Source organism: Tasmannia lanceolata, unplaced genomic scaffold (genome assembly GCF_043159265.1).
Source record: "Tasmannia lanceolata isolate RefF3 unplaced genomic scaffold, GAP_Taslan_0.1 ptg000054l, whole genome shotgun sequence".
Taxonomy (NCBI): Eukaryota; Viridiplantae; Streptophyta; class Magnoliopsida; order Canellales; family Winteraceae; genus Tasmannia; species Tasmannia lanceolata.
Window position 1 is genome coordinate 2,389,282 of NW_027518731.1, and position 12,301 is coordinate 2,401,582.

Genomic DNA, 12,301 nt, shown 5'->3' on the forward strand with positions numbered 1-12,301 from the left:
GGTTGCTTTCTCATTCAACAGCTCGTCCGCAAAATGCCTTTTGTGATGGCCCTAGCAAATCCCCAAACAAATTTAGGGAAGTGATATATCCAGCCCTTTTGATTAATTGGTACACCCACAGGCTGTGTATCAATGACTGCAGAGGGGCTGATTGCCACTTACACTGCTGCTGGGTGTCCCAAGTAATCACAAGGGGGCGGATATATCACTTACCTAAAATTAACTTGATTGGTTTCATTTGCAAATTTAAACATAATTTTTCTGGGCATCCAAAGGGGAAGTTTGAACTTTGAATGAGCAAGTTTCTGAGATTTTTGTGCCAAAGGTTAGTCGTAAAATCAGCACACTTATAGCTATACATATGAAGGTCAAGTTAGTTCAGTCTAATAATCAGTGCTAGCCTCAGAATCAACTCAAAATCCAAAACGAACTGGTTCATCTTTCATTAATTATTTAAATTGCTCATTTAAATGAAAAACATTTGCAATTAGGGATGGCTTCTTCATCTTGCATTAACGATTGCTTCGAGAATAACTTTAATATTCCATTTACAAATAAATTTAACTTCAAATAATGTCATTTGGAAATAAGGATCAATTTTGGTGGTATCAAAGAGGCCTAATATTTTCCTTCAAAGTTGGAGATCTACAACTTGAACAGTTATTACGCTTCTGGCATGATACACTATTTAGGCACCCATCTTCTTCAGTTAGTAGAAACCAATTTGTAGATGGATCAAAGGGGCTAGATCATCAGATCAAGGTGGGATTTGTCATCTAATCGGACCGATGGATACGATCATATCCACATTGAGTCGAGTACAGAACAAATTAGCTGAAAAGCCATTGCCCATTTTAGCATTTTTCTCGCGCGATTTGTACAATAGTCTAATCTGGAGGTGCAACTTGGGTCAATTTTTGGGAGCTCGGGTTGAGATTTTCCTTAATACACTAAAATCAAAACATGAGCAAAAGAAGATCCAATCAAACAATTGAGTGACAATTCCAATTATAGGCAGTTAACACAGTATCATGATACATAGACTGGTATACTAACTTTTGCTGGTGAATGATAAAATGTGTTGCAACTGGTTGGTTGCCAATTTCTCATGAAGAAATCGCCTGTGATCCTGCAACATACTCTCTTTGGCATTTCTAGTCTCCTTAACTGTTGCCTTCCCTATCAAAAGACAACAAAAAAAGAATCAAGATCCATTTCTGCATATAAAGCAAACGCTAGAATGAGGAAGATTTTCTGTTTTCCTGTTCACATATAAATTGGGGTTCAGTTGTGTATCGGAACAGAGTTGAACTGCTACTGGTCAGCTGAGGTGGGGCGTATAAATGGGTAATGATAAGAGGGTTTTTGGGTTTTCGCTGTACAAGTGTTTTTCCATTGGTGGGACGCATTGTCCCCATTGATGCAATCCAGTTACACCAATTAATAAATCAGTCGTATTTCAAAAAAAAAACAAAAAAAAAACCACTCAGCATATAAACTTATAAAGCACGCACAGGCGCTGCCTTGGTACTTTAGCTTATCTACCCAGGTAATCATTATAGGGTTCTGTAACCATTCAAAAAAGAAAGAAAGAATGATTATATGGTACTGCAATATTTATAGCGTGAAAACTAACCATACCAAGTTCACTAGTTCTCTTCATCCACTAGAATGGTTGATCCAGTTCCAATTCCAAGCTCCATCAATGAAACCATTTCATCGTCAAGCAATAATGGCAGCGGAGAGCCCTGTGACAGAATTACATAAATGCACAAAGGTGTTTCAGCAAAAGGCTTAGATACTGGTCTAAAAGTAGTATTTGATAAAAGGACATGCAGCAAAGTATCAGCAATCATCTGTCTGATAGAAAGGAAGTCTTCTAGTTAATTATCTTTTCTACGGAAAGCAGTGGAATATTTTTTCTGAAAAAGCATTTTATTTCAGTTCTAAGTTACAATAGATCATTTCTAGCTTTAACTCTTACGGATGCACTGATGTCCCAAAAAAAAATTAAATTACAAAAGCAGAACACAAAGCACTTGTCTTGTGACTGTTTTGCAAGGCAATTAATTATCTATATTTTTTATAGCAGAATAGAAAAATTATTCTATATGTTCCAGTACTTCAATTGAATCATTTGAAGAAATGATTGTTTATTTCACAAAATGGAATATTGCTACATCCAGTCAGGTAAGAAAAATGCACAAAACTTTCAATTATATGTTTTTTCTGTCCGTCTGTTATTTAATGCAACTCATTTGTACCAAATTATTGTGCAAGTCACATGGACTGTGACATGCAGAGTTGGCTTAACAATCTGGACTCTGTCCATCCAGTGTGTTCTACCATGAATTTTTAAAGGCCCAGAAACTGTTCTGATCAGATGATCCTAATTGTCGAATCAATGGCATGCAGATGATGATTAGAACACTAAAGGTGTTTTTTTAATTGTTTGTTTATTGGCTACCAATTGAACAATTACAATCATCCCAATTGGTATATTTTTCAGGTGGACCATCCTTAGTGACACATTCGTAGATGGAAAATCCAACTCGAGATGATTGGAATTGTCCATGATGCAAATGAGATGCACCAGATGTTCTCTTAATTGAATACTACTTATTTAGTTTTAATAGATTTCCGTCTATGCGGAATCATTTTCTATCATACCCAAAATTTGCATAAACTAGTATTTAATCATCATATATTTTTTGATCATTCAAAAAAAAAAAAATCACTATATATTTTGACATTATCATATGGTTGCAGAGAGTCGCAGACATGTTTATATGTGAGCTTTCCTGAGCCCCTGCATCAAATACTGACATGTGTGTAAAGTTCTAAGTGCATCATTGATATATGAATGGGTTCAACTGAATTATCCATTCAAATATAATGATTTGCTCTGCAAGCATTATCCTATCATGTGTACCTTGTTGAATTTGTGTCTAGTATGCTTTTTTATGACCCATCTCTATATTATCAGTAATCACTAGTACAAAATGAATGCCGTAAATACATACCTCCTCTTGAAGAAACAACTTTGGCTTGATGGATTTCAGCTTAAAGAAGCTCTCACATAGAACTTTTAACTTGCCAACCTAGCATAGGTTATAAACTAATTAGACGCTACTTTACAATAAATACACATCCAAACACTCGTATAAATTCACAGTAGTACATAATCAGGACTATAAAAAAATCTGAAGAGGCATACTGTAGTGGTGGCAGGCAATTTCTTTGTCAAATGTGGTTTTTCTCCAATGGATGCCCCAACACATTTCAGAGTGATAGCTGCATAAAGAACAAGTAAATTCTTTGCATGCCAATACCGGAATCATAAAAAGTAATCATTTTTGGTATATATAGATTCACACAAAGTAGTCCTGTAGCCATTTTCTGAGGGCCTGCCAGTCTGGTAGATGGCTTCTCATCCTCAATTCCATGCAATTCTTTTAGCTCAGCAAATCTGCAGTAGTTTCATTTCAAGGTGAGAGGGCATGGTATTTGGTAGTCACTGATCGATCATGCCCAGTTAGATAAAGAAACAATATCAATCTTACAAGGAAGAAATTAACGTTTATCACAGTATATTTTCATTGAAAAATTTTTCAATGATTTTTTTCATTGAAATTGAAATTGTTTTCCATATTATGAACTTTGAAAATGTTATCATTTAGACCCGTTTTCAACTTCTGTTTCTCCTTCCTAAATGAATAAAGCTAAGTTGGCTACCACAAATTAGCCAAGGGGAATGAGCTGGCACATGACGTAAATTGAGATGGATTCTGAAATTACCTTGGATGTAATTGCTTGATCTCTTCTGAATTGTCAGATTGCATCTTAGACATTACTAGACGGACATACCTGCAATTCATCTCCTGGGTTAGATTATCTCAGATCAGTGTTAGTTGTGAGGTAAACTCTGCCCCTTCTGTAAATGTTCTGCTTTCACTTTTATTTAATAAAATTTTATTATCATTCCAAGACAGAAAAACAGAAAAGTGATTAGCTATCCAAGTTAGTTTCTCCATGAACCATGATTCTGAATATCAGAACAGACCAACCAATGTCATGTAACTTAAATACAACGCACCTAATTTCAGACTCTTTCCTCTCACGTGGGCTTACCTAAAAAGTGTACACAAGATGGGGTACACAGATAAGTGCTCTAGTCTCATTAAAAAATAGACTATGTTAGAAAGCAAAATTCAGAAGGCAACAGAATTCACAGCCTTTACCTCACTACCATTTAGAATTCGGACTTTCGCTAAACGTGCAACCAAAACAAACCGGGGTATACCACCTTTTCCTGGATCAACTATTGGATTCTCAGAAAGCCTAACATCCTTCACATAAATGCAACGTGAAGCACTGTTAGAACAGAAGCCAGAAACTACGTCAAAGGTACTACCAAGACCAGGCAAAATTCAGTAATATTTACAGGAAAACCTAAGGCTCCATTTCTTTCGATGTAAAATGGATGTAAAACAAATTTTATGTCCATTTTTTTTTAACTTGAAACCTTTCAAAAAAAAAAAAAAAAATTGAACTTGAAAATGGGCGTAATACAATTACGCCCATTTTACATTGCAAGAAACGGAGCCTAAATGAAAATGATGCATATAAAACTTCAGAACCATACTTTTGGCTTCGTGCAATAGGAAAATCAACTCAACTCAACTCAACTCAACAAAGCCTTTGTCCTAAGCTAGTTGGGGCCGGCTAAATGAATCCTTTAGAGAAAAAAATTCATGAAGAAGGTAAAAGGGATCTACCCGGCTCTAATCCTGGTTCTAGTTGGGTTCTTCTACGTGGATCATTTTCTTCCATTCTAAATCACATGCAATAGGAAAATCACATGCAAGAAATTTTTAAAAGTAATAATTCACTAAAATGAACTCATTATGAGGCATAACAAGTCAACATTCAACAAGTGATCCCGGCATTGCTTAAATGGAGAAAATGAGTCTGAAGTGATAAGGGTGAATATGACATACTAAAGAGGCAAAAAGAAATTTAAATGCCTATTCTATCAAGATGCAGTGAAGAAATAGCACAGATGTGACATCTCCTAAGCAAAGTGAACACATGCCCTAGAATTTAGGCCTATATTACAAACTAAATCTAAAGAGAAAAGAGGCTCCCAAAATGCACCCATGCAAAAGATATAGCTCTTAGCAGCACAAAATTGCTTTAAATTGCCATGCTGGATTTAATTTTCTTTCAACAAGGAACCAGTTTGATGGGTTGAAGTTACAAGAACACTAGTTTCTTGTAAGAAATTATCCTCTACTAATCCCAGAACAAAACTTGCATGGCTTCTTAAAGCTCCGTAAATCACCCAGTACAGTTTTACGTCTCAGTGGAAGCTTTCAATTCAATGGAATTGACTGGGCTTGCCTAATCAGTTGCTTAAAAAGCTGGATATACATATGGATGTACAAGGTACTTGTATGTCCAGGCAAGTATGCAGGTTCTTATATGTCCAGGTAAGTATGCATCAAATAAATACACATACGCTGGAAAATATAAATGCATTTCTATAATATGTAACAACATGCAAATATGAGATTTGGGCATCTTTTTTATGCAGGTTCTTATATGTCCAGGTAACTAGGCATAGAATAAATACATGTATGCCTCAAAATATAAATGCATTCTTATTTATCAACCTACAAATATGAGATTTGGGCATACGTTTGTATAAACATCATTTGATAATGCATATATGTATCAAGTCACAAGTGTGACAGCTGAACTATTTGTGTGATCATTAAACCATGACTGAGGGAGGTCCTAAAGAAATGATTTACAGAAGATAGCAATCCAGTAGAAATACATAGTGAGTTCCAATCAGCAATATATGCAACTATATCTATATCTATGTGTGTGTGTGTGTGTGTGTGTGTGTGTGTGTGTGTGTGTGTGTGTTTGTGTAAACGCAAAACTCTTCATCTCTCTCTCTCTCTCTCTCTCTATATATATATATATATATATATATATATATATATATATATTCTGAGCAAAGTAGAAAACAAGTACAGCTCCCTGTACAAGTAGAATTAACATTACTGAGGTTGATTAACATCTGATGTAAACAATAAGGGGCAGTTTTTTGAAAATACAATAAGGGGCAGTTTGGATACGTGGATTTTGGAATCTTGGATTTCCTCAAAATCCTGGATGGGAGACGAGAGAAGGAGACCGTCCCTCATTTTCTGATCTCTCGCCCTTCTTTCCGTCGAGCGAGAGAGTAGGAGATCTTCCCCTGTTTCCAGGTTTTAGAAATCTCTTCCAGGATAATGGATTGTAAAATCCAGAAATTTACACCGCTTTCAAACTAAAACCTGGATTCTAAAATCTGCGTATCCAAACAGCCCCTAACTGAATACAATAAAGATTGTAATATTTGCAGGACATTTTTAAGCCTCAAGGATCATGAAATGGATCGAGGAAAATGAACTTACCATCAAGCTAGGGAAAAAATTCAGTGAATCCACAGATTCCAAATCTTCGATATTATTACCCCCTGAAGTTATATTATGGGTTAGTAACCAGTAGAAACAAGTCATTCAGCCAAAATCAAGGAAGCATGGACTCCAGAAGTATATTATGGGTTAGTAACCAGTAGAAACAAGTAATTCAGCCAAAATCAAGGAAGCATGGACAACTTGAGTGAAAAGTTGTCAAGTTACCAAGTAGGAGGCACCGCAAATTTTCAAAAGGTCTAACACATTTTTCTTCCAATTCGTAGTTGCCCAACAAATCCTGTATTGGATCACAATCTGGGTAAAATATGCGCTTCAAATTGTTCTTGTTCAGATGAAGCTGCTCCAATCTGAAACAGCGACCATAACATTTTTTCAGTGGTTGAATTATATATGCAGATATATATCTATAAATTGACAGTTTCTCAGAGAAAAGTAGTTCTTATTCTTACCTTCTAAGCTGAGAAAGTTTCAGAATTTCATCCCACATATCTATACAGTTATCTTCCAAGTTCAAAACTTGCAAAAACTCAAATCCTTGGACATATGTGCTTGTTGAACCAGCATTTGCAGGCTGTAAGGAACATAAGCTTCCAAATAGTCACACATCATGCAAGTAGTTGGGAAGTTTAAGAAAGAGATGATGCTTTGAGGAACAAAAACTGAAATAACAAATTAATTTCATAGCAAGACCCCCACTGAGAAATCAAAATTAATTTGGGAGAAAATTATTGCAGTGTATTACTTCCTCCCCTCTGTAGTCAAGAGTGCATACCTCTATTGTCCTCAACTTATTTGCCATTAGGTGGAGCTCTTGAACAGCCGGTAGTGACTGTTTAAGTGTTTCAACCTGAAGCAAATCATCGTGGTCATCAATTTGAAAGAAACACATAGGACAATAGAAAAGATGCATAACAAAGAACCTGAGGAATACCTGATTCCATATGATTCCACAATTATTGAGAACCAAAATGCGAATGTTTTGCAGTAAAGGAAGCTCAGTTATATCATGCATCATAGAATTGTTAGTTAGATTGAGAACTTCAAGAGCTGGTAACTCTTGACAGATGGCACCCACATCCTGCTAGAGAGCAAAATGGCATCAAATTAGTAAAAATGCTTTATTTGGTTTATGCACGCACATTGCATCACCTGTAAATAGGTAAAACAGTTCAGGAAATACCCAGAAAATGTTCTACTCAGCATATCAGTCTTATATAAATATACCATAATGGAGCAAACTGTTCAAGTGAAAACAAAGAACACATAATAACTAACTTCTAACCGTCTCAAGGTTTATGATGCCCATAGTGAAATTTACATGAAGCAATTTATAGTTTTTTTTAATGGTAAAAAGAAGTAATTTATAATTATAGGATGTGGATTCAAGAATCTGATCTGGGTAACCACTGCGGTAAACAGGCTCCACATTCATGGGAAAGATGAAGAGAATATGACATAGAATGAAGGGATTCTTGAAGTATAAGCAGAGGAGAGACAGAAACTTCTTGTTTGAGAAGGTTCTAGAGAGCTTAGATCCATAATAGTTATCTCCCTAATGTTTTTTTCCAGCAACTGTGACGATGTGACACTTTGTGAGGTTTGTACACTGATTTAGATGAAGTTATTTTATAAGATTAGTATTTTTCTCAGCTGATATTGGTCATATAATGGAACATGAACTCCATCAATGGCTTATGTCTTCACATGATGTTGACTTTGAAAGAAGCAAAATGCTTGGTATATGGCAATATGACACAACTTTATTTAAAATAAACAAACTGCACTATTCTCAAAATAAACTACCAGTTCAACTTAACATACTTCACACATAGAACCTTGGACAGTAAAAACTTAAAAGCAAATTAATTTATAATCTTCTTAAAAGAAACATACTTGCCATTCTGAAAGCAAGTTTCCAGTCAAATCAAGCTCCTTTAGATCTGCAATAACATAATACAAGGTAACTATGGTGCCAATACACTCTTCACTAAAACATAACCTTGAGAGATCAACAAGGGTTCCAGAATTAATAATATAAAGGACGTTTACAAGGTATACAGTGAGCTTCAACATAGGTTTTGAGTCAAGATAAAAAATTGCTATGCATAGCTTGGTTACTTGGTAACAAAAGAAATGCCTTTTACTCAATTGTAAACGTGACATTAAGATGAGAGAAAACCATTAAAAAGGCTTTACTAATAACAAGAAGCGGAAATGAAAAAAAAAACAAAAGTTACGTCAACGGTACACTCCAAGAAAAGGGAAGAGGTTAGAGGCCTTACTGAGATTGTGCACAGAAGCATTTAACAAAATCCATCCTTAGCGGTGCAGAAAGAAAAAATAAAGATGGAAAAAAATAATTCCAGATCTTTAATGCACATAAAAGGAAAACTAGCTGCATACAAATTTGACTTCCTAGATATTTAAATGGCTCATTTTGTCCAGAAAAATAAACCATATTCGCCAAATCTAAGTTCAAATAATGAACAATTCTAGAGGCAAGTGTCTGATCATTTTTATGATGCAAAAACTTGGAGAAATGGAAATGAAACAAGATAAACCAAATTTATACACTATTTTCAAGTAACTCATATCAGTCAAGAACATTCTCAAATTTCATTCATTTCCTAACCACAATTTTACAAGATCCATAAGAATGAAAGAGCCTAGGATTTGCCTTCAAAGTCGGTATCCCAAGGGACACGCTACATTCAATGAGCTCTAGTGTCAAGAATCTGCACTTCGATGAGTGACGAAGGCTTACGTAATTCTTTGTACCAAAATTAACAAATAGAAAAATAATAAGAAAATAAGAAAAAAAAATGAGGTGTAACCATGATTAGCAAAACATGATACAACAAAAGAAGGATGGGAAAAATTCGAATTTAATAGAACATTGGCTAGAAAAAAAAGTAGTAGAAATGGTCAAATAAATGCAAACATGAAAACCTACGTTTAATACGTTTAAAATTTTGTTATTTACCAAATATAGCGGGGTTAACGTGGGAAAGTTGGCTAAAAAATGCGTTTAATACGTTAAAAACATGTTTTACACATTTTGATAAACAACACGGAGTTCTGTTTCTGTAAAAGTTTTAAACAGAGTATTAAACATCGAACCTACAAAATATGTTTTTTTTTTAAATAAGCAAGGTTCTGCTAACTATGGGTGTAACCAACCCCCAAGGTTCTAAATTTCAGCCGAAATTTCGGATTTCAACTAAAACTGAAACAAAATTCGCATGGAATCGTTTTTTTATAGGATTTCACAACTGGAAATTTCCTTTTTACAAGATTTCCACCAAAATTTTTGAAATTTCCCCAGAAATTTTAGAGAAACTGAAAATTTTCCATGAAAGTTACAAGATTTCGGCCGAAATTTCCACCGAAACCAAAATATTTCGATTTCCATTGTGGTCAAAACTAAAACCGAAATTTAAAACCTTGCCAATCCCTGGTATTGCCCTGGGTCAAAGAGGAACATAACCGTTGCGCTTCAGCATTCCCCTAGGTATGTTTGATTGCACAAAAGCTAGGGAGGAATAGGGACTTTGCTTGGCACTTGGGTGCCATGTTAGCAAAATTCCCCGTTTGGTTTCCAATATAGCATTGAACTCACTGCCTCCCTAGAGACCCCAGGGGATATCACCTCGGCAATTATTGCATGTCTGTTGATGTGGCATTCTTGTCCCTTCCTTATAACATCCAAGCCAAAATCCACAAAAGAAGGTGGAATTTTGCTTGAAATTTATTGGGAATGGTGCTTTTTCTCTCTTTTTCTCTATGTTGCGCAACCAAACACTACTTACCATTATTCTCCAAGGTAATTCCAGGCAAATCCAATGCTCGTCTCCTCCTTACTGACTACTTATTCCACTACTCTCCAAGTCTATGCTGAGCAACCAAACAGACCCTAAAGGAAATGCCAACTAGTAAATTCATGCAATTTTCAGTGAAAAAAATTAACTCATGTTTAAAAACACTTTTAAAGAAGTATGGATGGTTGAACCTCAAAAGTACTCCATAAAGAAGGAAAACAGTAGACTATTAAGTGAAATAAACTTACTCGGGACTACAGCATTGATCTGATGTGGAGGTCCAGTTGAGCTAACTCCTAAATAAGAAAGTGATGCAATGAGCAAATCTTCAAATCGACTTATCTTTTCTTGGACTTTATGCTTCCCAACAAGTTGTATGGATACCCGTTTATTACTTGCTGAAAGAACATACATTTCCTCTGCAACATAATAAAAAAACAAACTGAATTATCAATATAAATCCCCACTAGTTTTTGCCTATATTAAAAATTCTTTAGATACACTGAGCAAAACATCATACTGCAATAAATGGACTAGAAAGTACAGAATCAATGGATAAAATTCGAGCAAAATTGAGAATAAATTTAATCCTTACAAGATGCAAGGCCAGATAAAAGAAAAATCATACTAAATGCTAAGAGACTTTTCGCACCCACTTAGGGACAAGCTGATCATGGAATTTAACAGAAAAGAATGAAAATGCTAGAAAGAATTTGTTAGATCTAAGAAACAATCTCATTAAAGTAAGCTTAAAATGCAGTAGTATAACATAGGTAGGTTCTCCATTTTGATATAATAATGAAAATATTCCTAATTCAGCTTTAGAGAGAAGCATGCAAACCTATCCGAGACGGTCAAATCTCCTAAACCACTTTGCTATTCTATTCATGATGTGAAACAGAAAGAGATTACAGCCTTATTCATATCGTTGCTAAGATATTACTACTAAAATAAAGGAAAAAAAAGGAATAAAATAAAGGAAATATCTTATCCATAGCAACCTAGCTATTGCTAGAATAAAGGAAATCCAAATAGCTGTAAACACATTGCCAAAGGATACATAACATCTGATAGGTACCTAACCAATATGCCAAAAGCCCCATGAGCCATAGAACGCGTTAGGCAAAGCCTTTAAACCACTTAGGATCTTAACAGATACATGGCCTGACTAACATGCCTGAATCATTGGAACTTAAGATGAAATGTCATGATAAAGAGTGAGTACTTCCATCTCCATTGCAGAAAAAAAACCCACTTTCAAAAAAAAAACAGAAGTAAAAACCCACATTTCATTGCAAAGATTATAACATATAAAATCCACAATAGAGTTGGACTTTCCTCTCAACATACCCTCTTCTTCCTTGGTGGAATCTCCTCTGTATCTAAGATTGAGAGCCTCTAAGAACGAGACCCCACTGCTCAAATTCTCAGCCCTTACAAATGAACCCGATTTGGCGTCTTTTGCCTGAAAATATCGAACCCCATTAACAGACCCATCATGCTTCCCTTCTCCATTGTCCCAATCAACACCAACCCAGATCCCTGAATAGCCTTCAATGGGTCCCACGTACTTCACAGTTCCAATTCTCCGAGAATCAGTGGATGAATGAACTCTTTGATCGATTCTAAACCCTAATTTCATGCCACTCGAGATGGGTTCTTTGGCATTTGATAAAGAAATGTCGGTTTTACCAGAAAAGTCTTTCATTTCTTGTGCCAAAAGCTCTGATCTTAAAAACCCTAGTATTGAAATCGAGACAGAGAGTGGGAATTTTGAAGTGCTGGAAAATCTCTAGGGGTTTGCAGAGTGAGAACTACTGCTTCGTGGAGTTGCAGACAGATTTTAACAGTGGCTTCCGTGTATTTTGAACAAGGAAAATGGGAATTTTCATAACGTTGCTGATATCTACACTACCATGTTTTTCTAATGGGACGAACTCAATTTAATTAGCAATTGAGAGCTTATTGAGAATTGTAATAGGCTTGGAC

General features: G+C 35.4%; 1 protein-coding gene across 6 annotated transcripts; it reads right to left on the bottom strand.

Annotated features, from left to right (window-relative positions):
* Positions 1-893: 893 nt before the first annotated feature.
* PFI (tubulin folding cofactor E / Pfifferling (PFI)) lies at positions 894-12,196 on the bottom strand. Of its 6 annotated transcripts, none has more exons than XM_077375626.1 (16): positions 11,663-12,187; positions 10,561-10,731; positions 8,388-8,434; positions 7,426-7,572; positions 7,267-7,341; positions 6,944-7,065; positions 6,699-6,841; positions 6,471-6,532; positions 4,242-4,349; positions 4,097-4,131; positions 3,799-3,867; positions 3,378-3,469; positions 3,218-3,294; positions 3,024-3,101; positions 1,642-1,748; positions 931-1,179 (listed from the first exon to the last, which is right to left on the bottom strand). In XM_077375626.1, the coding sequence occupies exons 1-15, from the start codon at positions 12,018-12,020 to the stop codon at positions 1,650-1,652; spliced, it is 1,683 nt and encodes a 560-aa protein (XP_077231741.1). In that variant the 5' UTR covers positions 12,021-12,187; the 3' UTR covers positions 931-1,179; positions 1,642-1,649. The 6 variants fall into 6 exon arrangements, 4 of the variants coding, with proteins under 4 accessions (XP_077231741.1, XP_077231740.1, XP_077231742.1 ...); XM_077375625.1 differs by having other exon boundaries at positions 7,426-7,575; XR_013241357.1 differs by lacking the exons at positions 3,024-3,101; positions 3,218-3,294 and having other exon boundaries at positions 894-1,179; positions 3,333-3,469; positions 7,426-7,575; positions 11,663-12,190.
* Between the last annotated feature and the right edge of the window lie 105 nt (positions 12,197-12,301).